Source organism: Mustela erminea, chromosome 13 (genome assembly GCF_009829155.1).
Source record: "Mustela erminea isolate mMusErm1 chromosome 13, mMusErm1.Pri, whole genome shotgun sequence".
NCBI classification, from domain to species: domain Eukaryota; kingdom Metazoa; phylum Chordata; class Mammalia; order Carnivora; family Mustelidae; genus Mustela; species Mustela erminea.
In genome coordinates this window covers 58,447,907-58,467,384 of record NC_045626.1, presented here as the reverse complement: position 1 = coordinate 58,467,384, position 19,478 = coordinate 58,447,907, and the positions used below count along the sequence as shown (strand labels likewise).

At 42.1% G+C, this 19,478-nt stretch overlaps 1 protein-coding gene and 1 long non-coding RNA gene across 3 annotated transcripts in view; one reads left to right on the top strand and one right to left on the bottom strand.

Annotated features, from left to right (window-relative positions):
* The window catches only part of VAPA (VAMP associated protein A), a 42,293-nt gene extending 37,488 nt beyond the window's left edge, over positions 1 to 4,805 (bottom strand). For both annotated transcript variants that reach the window (XM_032309222.1, XM_032309224.1), the window contains exon 1: positions 4,702 to 4,805. In XM_032309222.1, the coding sequence (XP_032165113.1) occupies positions 4,702 to 4,780 (79 nt within the window). In that variant the 5' untranslated portion in view covers positions 4,781 to 4,805. The remainder of the gene's footprint in view (positions 1 to 4,701) is intronic.
* LOC116571377 lies at positions 3,832 to 6,513 on the top strand. Its single transcript, XR_004277867.1, has 2 exons — positions 3,832 to 4,082; positions 5,684 to 6,513. It is a non-coding gene; the product is annotated as an uncharacterized LOC116571377 (long non-coding RNA).
* The last annotated feature ends 12,965 nt before the right edge of the window (positions 6,514 to 19,478 follow it).

The window sequence follows — 19,478 nt, the reverse complement described above, 5'->3', positions numbered from 1 at the left end:
GCCCAACTCTTGATTTTGGCTCAGCTCGTCATCTCAGGGCTGTGAGATGAGCCCTGTGTAGGGCTCCTAGCCTACTTAAGATTCTCTCTCCCTCTGCCCCTCCCCCGCAAAAAGTCTTGAGTTAAAATTCAAATCCAGACAGTCAATAAGCAATTCTAAAACTGACTACTGTAAAGTCTCAATTAAAATATAAATTTGGGTGTGAACCAACATGGGAAAGAGAGAGCAAGGAAGAGAAGTCATCAAAACAATGAGACTGAACAAGGAGTTCAGAGATAAAAACCAAATCAGAATCTCAGAAACATTAGCAATTCAGAAAAAGCCCACAAATGAGACAATAAAGACAGCAAAGAAAATTAGAAGACAATTACACAGAAGTCAAAAGACTTAAATTTTTAAAAAGAAAAATTGTTAATAATGTCAAGTGCCAAAAAGAGAAGCACTGGAAATGCTCAATGCGATCAGCAATCAATAAGCAGTGAGGACAGAAGCAGTACTACAGTGGACAAAAGGTGAGAAAGTGGACAGTGAACAGGGACAATTTTCCAAGTCTGACTGCAAAGGAAATGAGGGAGAGAAAGGGACAAATATCAGAAGGAGCCAGGAGTCAAAGAAGTTATTTTGTTTGCTTATTTGTTTTTAAAATGAAAGACTTATGTGTATTTGTATGTTTTAAAGGAAGAAGCCAGTGGTTGAAATCATGAGAGGGAAAACGAGGAAACACGGTCTAAGTATGAGTCATGAGGGATTTTACCTTAACCAACAAAAAGAACAAACAAGCTTGAATATGAGAAGGGTTTTTCTTTCTCAGGGTGAAAAGTATGGATATGTGCAGATGAACAGGTGTTACAAGAGGAGACAGCATATCACCAAAGGGATTAAATGCCACACTAAAAAACAAAAAACAAAACAAAACAAAAAAACGGACTTTTATCCAGGGGGCAATCAAGAGCTACTCGAAAGCTTTTAAGGCATGAAGTAATAAGATGTCTGTAGCCCAGGAAAAGGCTGGGGAAATCATCCCTGGGATCTAATGAAGCCACTGCGAAACAGGAGCTGATCTGAAAGACCTAAAAGTGTGCCAAGAGTAGAACTCTACATCCTCACTTGGACTTCTTAGTAATGTGCTGCTAGTCAAAGATGCTCTGGCGGACACATAACAGTTTCTTGGTTCCTAAGAGAGCTTAATTTTCTTCATTGGCTCAATACTGCTATGGACCACCATCAACACAATGGTTTTAGTCTACTGTCCTTTCTCTGATTATTATGAGGAAGAATACTCTGACTTTATTTTAGCATTTTCTAAATTTCTTTCTTCCAACTACTCTCCAAAAGTACAATACTACTCTACAAATAAACTGTATAAATACAACTGGAAAAAATTTAATTATAATAAATTATAATGGGACAAAAAAAAATCTCAGATATAATATCAAATTTCAAATCTGAATTCTAGGTCAAATTACTGCCATGATTTAAACAGAATTTGAAAATATCTACCTCTTTTTCTTTACCAAAGCAACAAAAGAGCTACCTTAGAATTCATTACACCCTTATAAAACAACCTTCATATGCTGACAACTGTATAAAACAAAAAATTTTAATTAAAGTACTTATAAAAATGTATTAAACTGGTATCTGTTTCTCCATAGTTGTGCAAAGTGCTGATAATTCCTATCAAGATGACTGTTACGCATAGGACAGAAAAATTCACTACCTATTCTCAGAATGATTAAATGAGTCTCTCTTGGAGAAACCATCTTAGTCAAATGTTGAGTTCAAAAGAATTCAAATAAGCCTACTGAAAGGTAAGAGAATTTTGAAAACTATCCTTTAACAGACTTAAACTAAAATTACAGATGATTTAGGGCAAGTGAGTATGAAATGACTTTACATCATCATCAAACTAAGCATATGGAGTTTGTGGATTCTAAATGAGTCTCCTTACCTAGTGCTGAACGGTGCACTGGAATAGAGAGAGCTTTCCATCAAAGCAAATTATTTACCCTTGACTAGAAAAATAACATAAAGGAAGGAAGCAATCAAATGACACCAAAGGGCACCTCTCCTAATTCATCCTACCCTCCTGTTTCCCAATCCTCCCCATTATCCCCTCCTTAGAACAGAAGCACACAGCAAACCACTGAAGTATAAGCCACACATTCTTTTACATCAGTGGTTGAGTAAACTACCACTCCCTTGCCCAACCCTTTTCTCCTACTCCCTAAATGAAAATTGGCCTCTTTCAAGAAACGGGGGGGGGGGGGGGGGGGGGGGGGGCCGCGTCCTCTCTTCATACCAATCTGCCTCTGTTATAGCACCTACAAGCCTTTTAGGTCTCCCTCACTAGTCTCAAGAGCTCCTCAAGGGCAAAGCTAAAACCTAACTAAAATGTTTCACTGTTTTACTGGGTACTTTCCCCATTAAACTACAAACTGTAAATCTTTTCCCCCACCTTGTTTAGCACTGAATCCCCAAATATAAACCTATGATTGCTGAGTTACTCAGCTGTATAATCTTAATACAGGGATGGCATAAAGCTTTCAGTAAGTGTTCACTAAATAAGTGGCCCAACTGAGTATATCTCTATAAATTTTCAATGAATTATTTTTTGAAGTCAATTTTAAAAAGTGGTTATTGATGTCCAAACTTTTAAAAATGGTCCTTGGGAATTACTTTCATCCGTAACACAGGAAAAACCTGTTCTATAATCATGACTAATAACTCTACAATACCTAAAATAAGTGAAACATATGAATGTTATTGCGTAGGGTTCTGAGTTTTTTTTAGCTCGCTTCTCCACTACTATTAGTCTCTTACTCTGGCAACATCACAACTTTTCTAGGATGAAAACTTCAAGTTCCGTGGACATTTCCTGGCCTAAAACTGGTTTTAAAGGCTTCTAAGTCCCTAACGGCAATATACATACGGTTATCCAGTAGAGAAATTTCCTCTGTAAACTCAAGCTGTCAAAAAGTAAAAGTTCTTTTAACTTCTCAAAAGAACACAACCCATTATAGGGGTTACATTAAATTCCTCCAACCAAAGATCACGGCTATCTAAGGTAACTTCATGATTCCCCAAAGGTGTTTTTTTTTTTCCTTTCAGCTAAAACGATAATGAAATGCCACACACACAAACTTGTTACAATAAAATACATTTAGTGCCTCTCAAAATATCTGAGTTGTCTTAAAACTAAATCCTTACTGAAAAAGCAGGTCCCATTTCCATTCAAAGAATTTTGCAAATGTACTAAAAAGCTTGCAAAATAAACTATACACTATTACTCTAATGCCAGAAAACGGTATTTTAAAATTCCTAAAAACTATTTAAAACGTTGCCTATGGAAGGCAATGGTTTCTCCTTTGGACTCAATCTTCTACAACGATAAAGGATTTATTTTGTTGTAAAAGCACTGAAATGGTTACACATTTCACAAAAACTGCTCTCATCGTTAACTGCTGAAAATGAAATACAAGATAAGGAACCTTCCAAAAAGCGAATCATTTTACACTTGAAATGAAGACAGGAAGGATTCTTTCCATTCTGGATCGCCACACGCTTTCGGTATTCGTAAAAAGAAGCCAGTTTAACTCTCTTCCCTAAGGTACCCTACATACTGAAAAACAAATGGGCCAAAGAGCCCTTCAGGATTCCTGAGGGATCACCAAATCGGACTTATAATTTATCAGAGGCACTGCTACAAAGTAAATTAAGGGCGCTCGAGAGCTGAGTGACACCTCATCAACCTTCTCCGAAACCGCAAACGTAGAGGCAAAAGTCCTCAACACTGAAGATTCCGCAGCCAAAGAGCTAACTAAGCTCAAGAGCTAAACAAGAGCAAACACCAGGTCCGCCCGGCGCGGAAGGTGAGCTGAAATGTCATACGGGAGGACCAGGAAGACGTCTACTATTAACCTACTACTATCAATTCCCGGGCTGACGCATAGCTTTCCTGCCCGCACGCGCTTGGGTCTCTGCCAACACAACCGGGTAAGTCATAACCAGAGGACTTCACGGGCTTCTCCGCCTCCCTAACGCTCCTCGTACCTGACAGCCGAATTCTAAAACAAGGCAAAAAGGTAGGCAGCAACCCCCTCCGCAAGGGCCGGGGGCCGGCTCCACCCAGCCCCTGCTCGAGGCGGAGGGGTGGCTCGCGCTCGGAACCCAGTCCGGGGCCGCCGCACCGCCGCCTCGCCTTGCCTTGCCTCCCACCGCCGCTGACAGCCGGCTCCGGCGACCGACGCACTTGCGCCACCCCCAGACCCCCCCCCCCTTCCCGTCGCAGACCCGAGCACACGCTCTAAGGTCACCGCCCACCCACACCCTCTCAGACAACGCCCGACGGCCCCCGGGGGCCAAGGACGAGAGCCAGGCGCGGGCAGCAGCGCGGGCAGCACCCGGGAGGCGCCCCCGCGGGACCGCAAGATGGCGGCGGCGGCGCCAGGGCCGGGCCCCTCCGCCTCGCCTCGGCCGGCGCGCGCATCGAGCCGCCAGCGGGCGAGGGAGAGCCGGCCGGACGCGGGGCAGGCAGGCCGAGGGCCGGAGCGGGGAGCCGGGGCAGAATGGAAAGTGCCGGGGCGTGGGGGAGGGGACGTTCACTCGCGGCCCGCCGCCGACCTTCCCTCAGACCCCCCCCCACCCACCCTAAATCACGCCGTCCGCCCGCCCCACCGGGGCAGCAGCCCTCTCCCAGCCCACCTTTGAATTTGAGGTCTGTGGGCGGGTCGAGGACCAGGATCTGCTCGTGCTTCGCCATGGCCCCGGAGGCGGACGCCATCGGAGAGACAGCGCAGAGCGGGGGCGCGCCCGCGGCGGCGGTTTGCTGGCTGGGGGCGGGGAACGACGGCGGCGCCGGCTCGGCGGAGCTCTATGATGGGGCCAGCTCACGGCTCCCGAACCCCCGACGCCTGCCGCTCTGTGGCCGGGCCACTGGGCCGCCCGCTGGGTCAGCAGCTCTGGGTCTCACAACTGACTCAACCTCACACCAGCCGCCGCGGCCACGCGCACTGCGATCCTCGGCACCCCACGTGACGGCCTCTGCGTGCCTACGTGCGCGCCCCGGCGGCCGGGAGCCTCTTGCGCTCGTCCCGCCCTCGAGAGCTACCCTGCGCGGCGCCGGCTGCTGCGCCTGCGCGCTCCGGGCCTCGCGACCCCTCGGAGCTCGAGCTGTCAAGGGAAGGGGCGTGCACAGAGGGCGGAGCGAAGCTCGGTGGCACCGATGCGGTACGCACCGCAGGGCAGAAGGGCACAATCCTCGGTCACGTTTAGCTCCGACTACGAAACTGGAGAGCCTGCTGTAGCAGCGCATTACCGTCTTCCGAGTGGGAATGCCTAACAGAAGGAAAGAGTAGTCGAGCTCACTCACTACAACTCCCAGCATGCCAGTGGGACCTGGCCCTCTTGCGGCCCTGCGCGATGCTTGCTGGGAATTGTAGTAGTGACTGTTTGTGGGCGGGAAGGCTAATGAGGTCCGTTGAAGGCGAATGGGGTGGGGCGCGCTGACACTCCTTTTTGGCTTTCAGAGAGCGTCTTTTCTGCGCTGAAAAGGAAAAAAAAAAAAAAAAAACTTTTGAAAACTGACCTGAGGTCGCCCGCCTATATAAAATACACCCTGTGGAAAACAGGCCGGGATTTGGTCAATTTATTCTCCATCTAAAACTACCCATCCCTCTATTGGCAGGGCAGCATTCTCGGTCGTATTCCAATCCAACGTCTACTGCTTCCTGAATTCAATCCAGTGATGCAAAAGCAGATGAGGAAACACCCCTCGTTTAGGAAGCAAACCCGCCGTTGGGGAAATCTGACGAGCTGAAAATAGAAACCAAAATCTACCGCGTCTGTTCTTCGGCTTTATTAATGATAGACCCAAACCGAAACCGTTGTCACGTTCCCGTGTCGGACCTGAACCCCATCTGCATCATTTATGGATAGCGTGTAGTAAACCGAGCCGAATGAGGAAGATCTGTGAGCAAAGGTGCTGACAGACCTTTAACCGAGTGCCAGGGTACTCGGGGACAGGAACATCGAATGAAACAAATGAATGTGCCGTAAATAAACCTGTACCGTACTACTTGCATTTTAGTCCCTAGGACACACCACAAAAGGAAGGACATGCTGAGGCTGCTGCCATAAAGGAGCAGCGCGGTTTGTCTAGAAAATAAATGAGCAAGTGAACAGTAATCTAAGTGTAGGCACAAAGTCCCAAGTTCTCAAGCTCAGTCCATGCATGTCTCAGGGCCCATCTGGGGAGAGGTCTCCAGAACAGCTAACCCAGCGTCAGGGGAAGATTGTACTACACCGGAAGAATGTATCTCAAGCCGTGAAAAACCTCGGGGGATAGGAGTGCTTAAATAGTCGGGAAAAGTCGTTTCTAAATTTGTCTTTCCTTTGGTTTATTTTTATTCACAAAATTTATTTTGAAATTTCAATCACCATCAAAGGAGAATACAAAAACCGTATGCTTGTCAAGAGACGGCTTAAGGTTTAAAAAAAAAAAAAAAAAGTTAAGATTGACAGTCACTCCACAGGATAGTGTCTCACACATTCTTAGCTGTGAACTGACAGCCCTAAAGCTGTCACAAACTGCAATTTCTTTTTGCTTTTTTACTTGCCTAAGAACTGTTATCCATGGGCAAATTAATTAGCCTTGGCTGAATTGACTCCTCCACAGCTAGATGGACATTTCTCTTACCGGAAAGCATTTGGGAATCCCCAGTGAGGGGACAGCAATTAGCAAGTACAGCATGCTGGCGAAGTTCTCCCTCACTCCCAAACAGGACAATGGCTAGCCATTCACTATGAATTCAGTGGGAAGTCTGAACTGGATGTATTCCAGTTTTCCAGTCTATACAATGAAGAAACTTCTGCCCATCTTAAGTCATTACCTTTGAAATGTACTTTTTGTCTTTTCAATATTGCTTCAAATATCATATTGTCTTAGAACTATAGGAGAATTTAAATATCTGGTAATCTAAGAATCCATGAAACATCTTTGGAATAATTCCTCCATTACTGTTTTAGAACATCGCCTTAATAATGACTCAGAATTCTCCTGAATCATCTATTCCTCATTAAATAGTATGCTATTTTATGCTTTGGTATTTATTAATATCTTTCTTCTAGCAGTTCAGAGATCTTTACAAACATCATCACACTCTTCTCAGGACTACCAAATAACAGCAAGTTTTATTTTTGTTGTTAAATATGGGAAAGAAAAGACAGATGAGAGCATCTCATAGCAGGAACAGAGCTAAACTTTGGGGGATAGTTGCCCAGTTTTCCATCCCATGCATTTTTGTTTTTCCCAAAGCCACAATGAAATGATAACTAGAAGTGATTAAGACAATCTAAAATGTAATTGACTTAGGTATTGTTTAACATTTAAGTTAGGAATGGAGAAACATGGAGCCGAATATTCATTCTTCTTCCTATGCTGTATTAACAAATACACAGAGTACATATATACATATACAGTCATACACAGTGTGTGTGTATATATAGATATACATATATACATATATATTCATATATAAGTACATATATATCTATATACATATATATTCATATATATGTACATATATATCGATATACATATATCCATATATATGTACATATATATCTATATATAATCAAGCATATTTTTGTGGTTACTAAAAAGTTTTTATGAGTCTAAGAAGTATGAAGTCCTTGAATATTGTGTCAACCCACTGAATCACTAATACTATTCACCTTTGGACAGATTATCTCACAGGTTTGGCAAGGATTAAAAAAAAAGCTACCAGTACAAATGGTAACAAAGTATAACCATCTCCATAGTTAAACATGTTAAGCTTTCCTCTATAAAAGTACTCTGTAGTTTAGATGAATTTGTAGGGGATTAATCCACTGTGTAATACAACTCAGTCAACGTTGAAATGGGCATACTTGAAATAAACATTGAGGCAATAAAGCATATTGAGTAAGAGTCTGAACGCTGGGTTCAAGTCCTCTTTACCACTGTACAGTCTTAGCAAACTTACTTCACCTCTCTGTGCCTGTTCTACATCTGTAAACTAGGGAGAGTAATAATACCTACATCTGAGGTTTGTTGGGAGAATTCAATGAGTTAATGCACATGAAGAGCTTGGGGTAGTGCCCAGAGCCAGCACCATTTCCATGCACGTGTTGAACGTTAGATTATTGCTGTGTGCCTGGTACTGTGGAAGCTGCAGGTGGTTTAGTGAGGAGCCAATAGGCATGTTCTCTGCTCCCACAGGGCTACATTCAAGCAGGAGAGACAAACAGGAACTCTCTCCTTTGCAGTTAGGATTCTGTTCTTGAGAGTTTGAGTAGTGAGATACACTCAGATGAGACTTAAAAGTTAGACGCAAGACGGAGATCAACTTTCTGCACCTTCTGACTATTTTTATGTTGAGGCAAAATCCCCAAGACTTGAAGTTTTCAGCACCAGCATTCCAGCATCCATTTACTAGGTTCCTGGATATCAAGAGACATTCAGTTGTTGGAGGTCAACGAAAGCAGTGGCCCTTTCTTGGGTCCAGCTTCCTGACTCCTGGGTTGGAGGCAAGAGGTGCAGCCTCCAAGGTGGCAGCTGCCCAGGTGGGCCAGTTCAGTCCTGCCCTGGAGTCATTCCTGGGGAGCCTAGTCTAGAGCCTGCTCATCCACCCCTCCCCCCAATGTTATAAACACCTCATTCCCTTCATTGTGTTCTTGCAGCTTATGACGTCAGAGTACTGCAGAGTGAGGCATCAGGGAAGCCAAGAGTGGCTCAGGAAGGAAGTCGATAGGGCACAAATCTGCTGAGCTGTTCTAGAAGGCAAGGACTGCAAACCATTCTCCTGCCCGAGTAACAAGGATGCTGGGGGTCAAACAGGAATGAAGCAGAGTCACTGCACACCAAGAGATCTGTCTAAAACAGAGAGACACAACGGAGACTGATAACTCACTAAAAAATGGACGAGGCCAGGAGGTATCACAGGGATGCAACGTCACGTAAAGGGGGATTTGTAGGTGGCGCTTATTGAATGTAGCACATTTGTAAGACTTCAGTGAGAAATATAGATTCCAACAGAAAGCAGATGGGAGCTTCACCAGATAAAATCAAGGCTGGAAGAAGAGTTAGGAAAAAAAAAAAAAAAAAGACTTATCCTGGGGATTTTTCTTTTTATAACCATTTAAAGCAGTTAAAACTGTAAAATTAATCATCTTTGTTTACAAAGAATCATTTGAAGAATATGTGTTTTCTCAATTAATCTTTTATACTGTAAAAGCAATCTGTGCCATTGTAGCAGATGACATAATCCAAAAAAAGCAGATGGTCCAAAAGTTTCTTCCTACACCTCCCAATTTCTACTCCACTTAGGGTAACCAGTTTAACTGCCTGAGCTATGTATCACTCTCTAACCTTATCCATACTTACAAAAACAGAGCTAGTTGGCTTTTTGGGTTGTTTTGTTGTTGTTGTTGTTTTTAACACGAATTCTAACACATTACCAGACCATTGCTTGATTCACAGTATATTAACAATATCTGGCCAGGTCAATTGGTAAAAATCCAATTCAGTTTTTTAACAACTAAATCCATAGAATAGATAACCCTACTACAGAACCATTTGTCCCCTTATTGACGAACATGTAAATTGATCTAAGCTTTTCTCTCAACCAATAGCACTGAAATAAACATCCTTACACATGTATATTTATCATAGAATGCTTTTATTTCCAAAGGGAGATTTCCAGTGCTGGGACCACTGGATCAAAGATATTTCCTATTTCAGTATATATTGCATTCTTTTTTAATTGTAAGGTATTTATTTATTTTATTTTTAAAAATTGTATTTATTTATTTATTTCTCAGAGAGAGAGGGAGAGTACAAGCAGGGAAAGAAGCAGGCAGAGGGAGAAGTAGACTCCCGGATGAGCAAGGAGCCTGACACGAGGCTTGATCCCAGGACCCTAGAATTATGACCAGAGCCGAAGACAGATGCTTAAGCAAATGAGCCCCTGCAGGCATTGCTATATTGTGTACTTCTTGTCCAGTGGGTTGTAACAATTTAAACCTCCATCAGGAACATATTGAGGACATCTGTCTCCCTCATTGTCGTCAAGGGCTAGATTCCACTCCATGTCAGCTGCTGAAGACAATGCATATCTAAGTATCCTTGTACTGTTTGGATCAGTAATTTGGCCTCCAATATTGTACATTTTCATTAACTCCATTCTTGCTTACTGAACCATTTTCTTCTCTTGCTCATTTCATTTTCCTTCTCTAGATTGCAAAGGTGAGAGCACCTGTAAGCAACCAGATTCTTAGCAGTTCTGAATGTGTTTTCTCTCACAGATATAGTTATCCTTAAAGGCAACCACACAAGTAGAAATTAAAAGATGCCTGTGAACATAGAATCCACATTTGATACCTTGCCCGATTCTCATAGTCTCTGAACACACAGGCTTCTTCGTATAGTCCTAACAAAACCCAGAGTAGATGTGGGGTGAAGAACACAGATTTGGACATTAGACTGACTGGAATTTAGACTACATCACTGTGCAGTTAAACACTATAGCCTTGTCTATAGAATGGCAACAATACATCCTATATTTAATATTGTCTCTGAGTACTAATAATAGTACTGAGTACTAATAGTACTAATGATAGTACTGAGTTCTAATCGTCTCTGAGTACTGATAATCTGTATAAAGTGTTTAGCATAGTGTTTGGCATTTATTGATTATTATATGATTGTTCACAAAATTTGACATCTCCTTTGAAATATAAACCATAGAAATGTAAGTTGTTAAACATTTAAACCCATAGCCAAATGCCACGTTTGCCCAGTGACCCAACTGTTTATATGCATCTCACACTAGTTAATGTTAATAAAAACATTTTAATTAATAAATAAGTAAACCCACAGCCAAATGTTATCTTCTTAATGAAAAACTTGAAATTTAAACTGGAAATAATTTTTTCTTTTCCCTTTTTCCAGGTGTTGGTTGATGGCTTCTTTGGGGCCAAGTTCTGTGGTGTAGGCTTGGGCAGACACAAAGAAGGCTAATACTTAACTTCAGCCCTGAAGAAGTTAACAGTCTAAAACTTAAAAAAATTAAAAACTTAGACTTAAAAACTTAAACAAGTTAGACTTAAACAAGTCTAAAACTTAAAAACTTCAGCATAATCCAAGTGACATGTTTTAAGAGAAGGAACTGAAAGGAATTATGGAAGAATTGTAACAGGAGTGATTAAGTCCTGGAGAGTGGGGAAGTGCTTTGCAGATACCTGGCCATTTCAAGGTATCTTTTCACGTCCAGGTGCATATAAAGATACACACACACACACACACACACACACACACACACACCCCTTTCCAAGATTTTCTACTAAAACATTAATTTTTTCTTTTTTTTTAAAGATTTTATGTATTTATTTGAGAAAGAGAGAGAGAGCACGAGCAGTGGGGCAGGGAGCAGAAGGAGAGGGAGAAACAGACTCCCCACTGAGCAGGGATCTGTCAGGAGGCTTGATCCCAAGCCCTAGGATCATGACGTTTAACCCACTTTGTTTAACCCAGGTTGAGCCCCCCCAGGCGCCCCAACATTTGTTTTTTCTGAAGGCTGTTTTTTTGTTTTGGGGTAGATACCCACAGCAGAATATTATTCGGCCTTCATAAGGAAATTCTGACCACGTGCTACAATACGAATGAATCTGGAAGGCATTTTTTGCTAAGTGAAATAAAACAAACACAAAAGAACCAATACAGGGCGATTCTGCTTCTGTGAAGCCCCATTTCGTTAAGTGGTGAAAATCACAAAGACAGAAAGTAGGAAGGTGGTGGCTAGGGGCTGGGGGACGGCAGAATGGGGAGTCCGCGCTCTATGAGCACAGAGTTTCCACTTGCGAAGATGAAAAACTTCTGTGGATGGATGATGGTGACTGCGGAAAAACAGGGCGAATGTGCTTAATGTCCCTGAACTAGACCCTTAAAAATGGTTCAAATGGCAAATTTAATGGGAGGTATATTTTACCACAATGAAATAAAAGAATAAAAACATTTCTTTTTAGCACAGATGGTTGCTCATTGCATTCCATCACCATGTTCTTGCTGTCTCCTTGCATTTCGATAGCTTTTCTGACCTTACTTGTCATGGGCATTTTAAGCACTAGCTCAGGGATCAGAGCTCTGGCTTCCTCAAATCTGGGCTCAATTTTGTATCAACCATTTACATGGGGATAATAAAGCCATTTACCTCACAGGACTGCAGTGAAGCTAAATGAGATAATACTTGTAAATACCTGAACACAATATCTGACACATGTAAGTGCTCAATAAATTTTACAATTACGGGACGCCTGGGTGATTCAGTCGGTTAAGCATCTGCCTTTGGCTCGGGTCATGGTCTCAGAGTCCTGGGGTCAAGCCTGTGTCCAGCTCCCTGCTCAGGAGGGAATCTGATTCTCCCTCTCCTTCTCCCTCTGCTCCTCCCCTGCTCATTTTCTCTCCCATGCACTCACTCTCTCAAATAAATAAATAAATAAAATCTTTAACAAAAATAAATAAATTTTACCATTACTGTTCCCTCCTTCATAATGGCTTATTCATAGGCAGGCATGAATATCCATTTTTGGCTCCTTTTTTGGAAATTATATAGCTTGGGATAACTAGGATCGGACTTTGAAGAAAATAATGAATCGAGCAGTTGAATTGTCCCCCTGGAAACTCAATGAACAATCTGACAAATTACCGCCCCCGCTCAAAATTCTCTTGAGGCATTCCATTGAACTTGCTGCTGGTGCTGTCACATAAGTCTGGATTAAATTAAGTAAGCTCCTAATCAATATATTACAAAATAGAAATATTAATCTATTGGGGGATCCCTTTTCTGGTTGCAGAGGTTAAGGAAAACCAGTAGTTTAAACCCAGGGGCTGAAGGAAGGAGGGGGACCCAGTGATTAAATAGACACCCAACCTGAGACCTCCCAGGTCACCGGTCAGGAATCTGGAAGGTTCGTTATCAAGGCAACTATGATGTGTTCACTCAGTGCAACTGCTGCTAGCGTGAGGTGGAGAGAGGGGTGGCAGGCACGGAGTAAACAGTTCATTCAAGTCAGCCCAGAGGTGTGCCTGGACTTCACAGATTCATTCATTTAGACAGTTTGAGCCAAGAAATATGTCAGTCAAGCAGACAGTAGGATGTCTGTAGGGGAACTGTTCCATGCTGTAAATATCCTAGTGGTTTACTCAGGAGACTTTGTCAGTTTGCAACATGTCTGAAAGAAGTTGAAGCCAAGTATGCAGATTTCATTTCATTTAGCTGTAATTACATGGCCGAGGAAACTTGTTGAAGAAATTCATTGAGCTCCTTCCTTACCTTGAGTGCTCTATTTAGAATTAAAGGTAGTTCACCTGATTTTACTTTCTCCCTGGTGTGGTGAAAATGCTAGAACCCTTGGAAAAACACACACAATGCCCAATTTCTTTTCACATTCTATTTCTCTCCTCCCAGCTCCCTTTACATGACCGACCCACTGATGCTGGCACGTGCTGGGAAAGAATAAATCACATAAATATCAGAGCTCTGATTCCATCCTCATTTTTGGCCAGTTTCACTTTGGGGGTTTCCTCTAATCTCCCCACAATTGCAATCTGTGGTCAGGAACAAGAGTCAGCATTAGAACTGACCCACCGGGCTGCCCCCTGTCCTGTTTCCTCACCAAGGGATGGTGATTTGACACAATTCGGACAAATAAATTCAGCACAAAACTTCTGGGATAGAATTTATCCTATTTTTAATCTGGTTGAAAATCAACAGAATGACAGATTTCGAAAAACTGTAAAGCCAAAGGATGGAAATGAAGTCGAAATTCAGATGCAAGCCATGGATTTTAACATGTATGAATTGTTCTTGATGTTTCTATAGTGACACGAAGTACAATCCAGATAATGTGTGTTATATCACACATCAATCTTACCAGAGTGATTCAATTTCAGAAGAAATACATTAAACTGAAATTGGGCTGTGATCACCAAGAAGATGTAGTAATAATGCCATTATGGAAAGGAGTCTATCAGTTCCAGAACTGTTTGGCAATGTGGTAAACAACGCTTGGTCCTCGATTTTACATTCGCTTTTACAAAACCATTGTTCACTACTGTATCTTCAGCATCTGGAACAGGGCCTGGGATCCAGAAGGTACTCAATCTACATTTATTGCTTTCTAATTTTTACTTAATTTTACTTAATTAATTTTACTTTATTAATAATTACTTATGTAATTATTAATAATTATTTAATAATTTTAGACTTACAGAAAAGTTGCAAAAAGAGGTCAGAGAGTTCCACTTACACCTAGCTCTCCCCCAGCTTCCCCTGAAGTTAGTATCTTACAGAACCCTAGAACAATTACCCAAAACGGGAAAACGATATTGATTCAATATTGTTAACTAGCCCATAGACCTTAGAATTTCTCCAGTTTCCCCACTAATGTCCTCTGACTTGTCCAGGATACAATTAAGATCCCCAGCTTGCATTTAGTTGTGCTCTCTCCCTCGTCTAGGACAGTTTCTCAGTCTTTTTGTCTTTCATGGCCTTGATATTTTTGAAGGGCATTGGCCAGTTATATTACAATGCTCCACATTTGGGGTTTGTCCGATGTTTTCTCCCAATTGGATGGAGCTTCTGCATTTTTAGCAAGGATCCCACAGCGGTGATGTCTGGTTCTTCTCAATGCATTCTGTCAGATGTGCACAATGCCAATTTATTTCTGGTTTTGATAGCTTTGCTCACGTGGTTAAGGTGGTGTCTGCCAGGTTCCTTCCTGTAAAGTTGCTATCTTGTTATGAGATGCTTTGAGACACTGCAGATGCCGTTTCTAATCAAGCTCTCACTCAGGACCCTGGGACAGTGACCTAAGCCGAAGGCAGAGGCTTTAATCCACTGAGCCACCAATGTACCCGTCTATCTACTATCTTAAAAACAATGAGTTCATACTGATACCTTTCATTCCAATCTAACACCACAGAGTTCATTCTAGCCTTCTTCTCCCTTATTTGCAACTTCGTTCTCATGGGATAGTACGAAACCTTACTCTCATTACCCACAATAAATGTGCTTATTTGCTCAATCCTACAGTGCACATAGAGTAATCTCAGAATTGCTAACCCATACCTCTGTGAAAAACAGATTTACTGACCAGAGGTGGATATTTGTGACAGTTCATTTTGCCTTTTACTTTACAGATACAGTCAAAATACTGATTTTCAAGGTTACTTACCTAAGTGCTTTCCTTTCCCACTCCCTTCACTATGGTTATACTGTTCACTTGGAATACAATTAAATTCATTTTTTACTGTTTGTTTTCCATTTTGCTCCTCCTCTTTGCTTTATTTATTTATTTGGGGGCATATGTGAAACATTGATATGGTTCTAAGAGTCAAAAACATTCTTTTTCCCTCCTTGGCATAATGAACAGATGTATGTATACTTTCTTAGATCACCCTCATTTTTACTTGAAGGGTTACATATTATATTCTTTTTTGTACTTTGTTGTTTTCCACTTAACATATCCTGGAAATTACTCCATATTGGCTTCCTCACTCTTTTTTATAGCTGAATAGTACTCCAAATAATTCTGAAGAAATATTTTGCAATAAGCAACCAAGGCTTCAGTGAATAATCATTCATACATATACAGATAGATAGATACAGATATATAGATAGGGTATAGATATATTTTATATGTATGTTTATCTATATCTATATCTATATCTATATCTATATCTATATCTATATCTATCTATACCAGAAACCAAGGAGACATGCCAGGCACTGTTTCTCTCTTTGTGGGATGCAAAAACGAGAATTCATCTTTTATTTTATTTTTTATTTTTTTTATTTATTTTTATTTTTTTTAAATATTTTATTTATTTATTTGACAGACAGAGATCACAAGTAGACAGAGAGGCAGGCAGAGAGAGAGGGAGAAGCAGGCTCCCTGCTGAGCAGAGAGCCCGATGTGGGGCTCGATCCCAGGACCCTGAGATCATGACCTGAGCTGAAGGCAGAGGCTTAACCCACTGAGCCACCCAGGTGCCCCTATTTTATTTTTTTAAAGATTTTATTTATTTATTTGTCAGAGAGAGAGAGCGAGAGCGAGCACAGGCAGACAGAGTGGAAGGCAGAGTCAGAGAGAGAAGCAGGCTCCCCGCGGAGCAAGGAACCCGATGTGGGACTCGATGCCAGGACGCTGGAATCATGACCTGAGCCGAAGGCAGCCGCTCAACCAACTGAGCCACCCAGGGGTCCCGAGAATTCATCTTTTAATTTGGAGAAAGCATCTCAGCACACATCTGATCACTGGATCCCTGACATGTTTCCTGAACGGCAGGTCCCTGAATTTCCGCCATCCTGCCAAGGATACCGCTGTACTCTAGCTTCTGCTGTCCTCCTCGATTGTGTGATATCAAGTAATGTATCACTGTTACACAGGAGGTCCAGACGGTTCCTATTTTCTTCATACTATGTGATAACAAAAGATGGAAAATTTCGAAACACCTTGGAGCAAAACAGTAAGTGATTGTCGTTGTCTCTTCCGCCCGAAGACCAATTGTTTCTTTTCAGAATGGAAAAGAACATATTTGCCAAATCACTGGCCCCATAATATGTACCTGAAGCCTTATTAATCTGCTTTAGCAACCATATGGCTCTGTCCAGCAATTGCAAAGGGACTACAGCTTAGTTTAGCTTGTGACGTTCTACCATCCGTTTCCTGCAAGTGCCAGAACGGCTATTCAAATGAAGATGTGATAGGAGGGACCACGATCCTGTATCCTTTCAAGCTTTAAAGCCCAGTGAGCTACACTACTATACAGAGATATAGTAAGTGTACTGCTAGGGTGGCACTTAAACACTAAGATCTTGTCCATACTTGCCATGGCTCTTGAAGTCAAGGGGACCCAACTCTGCACTGCACCTCAGCCCCATTCACCAGTGGGTGTCCCAGGTGACCTCTTCCTCCATTTCCCACACCTTCCGCACATCGTCTCCCCTGAGCCCCCCCTTGTCTCCTTGCCAGGTAACCAGAGTCTGACTTTTACAACCACTGATCACCATCACTCCTACGGTTGAGGCAACTTCCATGGTCCCCTTCTGGCTTCTTGGGTCTCATTCTCAGTGCTTCATTTTTTGCTGTGTAGTCACATCTGCTGCCTGCACAAGAGACCCCTGCTCTCAGCCCTTGACTTTCAAGGAACTCCAACTCCCTATTGCTTTGCTGTTCAGCTCAAGTCCTTTTCCTCCCAGAGAGGGGCCATTTGGACATATTTCACTTGGACTGTGGGAAAGGTATCTCCTCTCCATCCAAGAGGAGAGACGAGGATCATCAAAAGCTCATATTTGAGCAAGTCAGTAAAGGATAGAAGAATCCTAAGAATTAAAAATCAGTTTGTTGATTTTAATTAAAAACAGGCATTTTCAGTTTCACAAGCACCTCTAAACTGTCTTCTCACAAGACAGCCTCTGGGCTCTGAATATTCCCTGCATCGAAAGCAGTTTATCTATTGGCTGTGGATAGAGTTCATTACTAACATGTGAACCTATCTTCCTGCTTTCAACTTCAATACCAGTGATAAACATGTATAGTATCTGACCTTCACATAATAAATCTCGGAGTGTGTGTGTGTGTGTGTGTGTGTGTGTGTTTTAAACCACAAAAAGAAAACAATCAGTACATGGATGGGTCCTGAGGAGGATGAGGGAAGGCAGTTGGTATCCAACCGATACAGCCACCAAATTTATTTTAGCATTTTTCTCTCAATAAACATACATGAAACTTGCAATCACAAATGAAGTAGGATTATAATTTAGACTTATAAATCCTTTTTTAAAAAAAACCTCAGGTGCCAAAGCAGAGATATTTGAAAGTAAGCATCTTTATCCTATGAGCAATTTCAAACTCACAGAAAGAGATCGAAATTATTCGGGAAATGAACATAGGGAGATTTAAGAAAGAACATTAATGCTGAATTGTTACACTGTTGCTGTACTAGCCGTTTCGTTGTTTCTGACAGCATGATAACACACTGTAGTCTTGCCAGTGTTAACTGGCCTGATTTAAGGGAAATCTTCTTTAAAGCTTTCCCTGGGAGGCTAGCCTCATTTGCCATTTCTAAACTAAGAATCATTGCAAACTGGTGAATTTCTTCTGTATCTTCCTAATGTCTGTAAAAGATATTGATCTATGAGTCATTACACTTGCATCTAGCTTTGCCTTTCAAACACCAAGGTTTTGTGGCCTTCCTGGGGCATGGGAGAGAGAAGCAGTCCTTCCCACCTTCTTCAAATTGCACTAGTGAGGTGGCTCTTAGAGGCCAGAGACCCTTCAGGAACATTTAGGGAAAACCAGCAATAAAGACTTGCAGAACTGTTCTGTGGGAGAACGGCCATGCCCTTCTCTGCTCCTCCCCAAGCCATGGTCCCCTTCTGGTTTCTTGGGTCTCATTCTCAGTGCTTCATTTGAAGCACTCTTTTTTTTTTTTTTTTTTTTTTGACAGACAGAGATCACAAGTAGGCAGAGAGGCAGGCAGAGAGAGGGGGGAAGCAGGCTCCCTGCTGAGCAGGGGCTCCATCCCAGGACCCTGGGATCATGACCTAAGCCAAAGGCAGAGGCTTTAACCCACTGAACCACCCAGGCGCCCCCTGAAATCACCATCTTAAGAGATGACTCTCAACTTGTATGAATAAAAGTAACACACTTCCAATCAATATATAATAGAATGATCATGTTTTTCTTTAGTGCTCACAATTCGCCTTTCTTCATTTCAATCACTGTTTGTCTTTACCACCCTTAACTTCTTCATGTTTATCATTTTCTAACATTGGCCCTTTCATTTTCAAATAAATCATCTTTTTTTTTCCACTCTGGAATTTGAAAATCCTGATTTTCCTAAACCTTGAAGCTACAGCCGTGGGCTTTCTCAGGCTCCCTGCTATCTGGATTCCACTATTTTTCATTGTTGCAATGGGTGACAACCTTGGCTATTGAAGGATCTCCTGATTAAAGTGCCACTATTTTAAAAAAAAATGTTTTTAAAGATTTTATTTATTTATTTATTTGAGAGAGAGAAAGAGAATGAGAGAGAGAACACAAGCAAGGGGAGCGGCAGAGGGAGAAGCAGACTTCCCTTCAATCAGGGAACCTATGTGGGGCTCAATCCCAGGACCCTGATATCATGACCCAGGCTGAAGGCAGATGCTTAACCGACTGAATCGGTTAAGAATCAAGCCACCCACCAACTTTTTTTTTTTTTTTTTTTTTTTTTTAAAGAGGGAGTGGTGGGTAGCTGAGTTGAGAGGTGGAAAACATCAGTGTCTTGGTGATATTCGTTGAACCTCCAAATACCCCTGAAACACTTTGTCCCCTTAGAATTTCCAGTCTCAAGATCCAACACATTCTCCATTTTTGCTGGATCAGGTTTGAGTTGG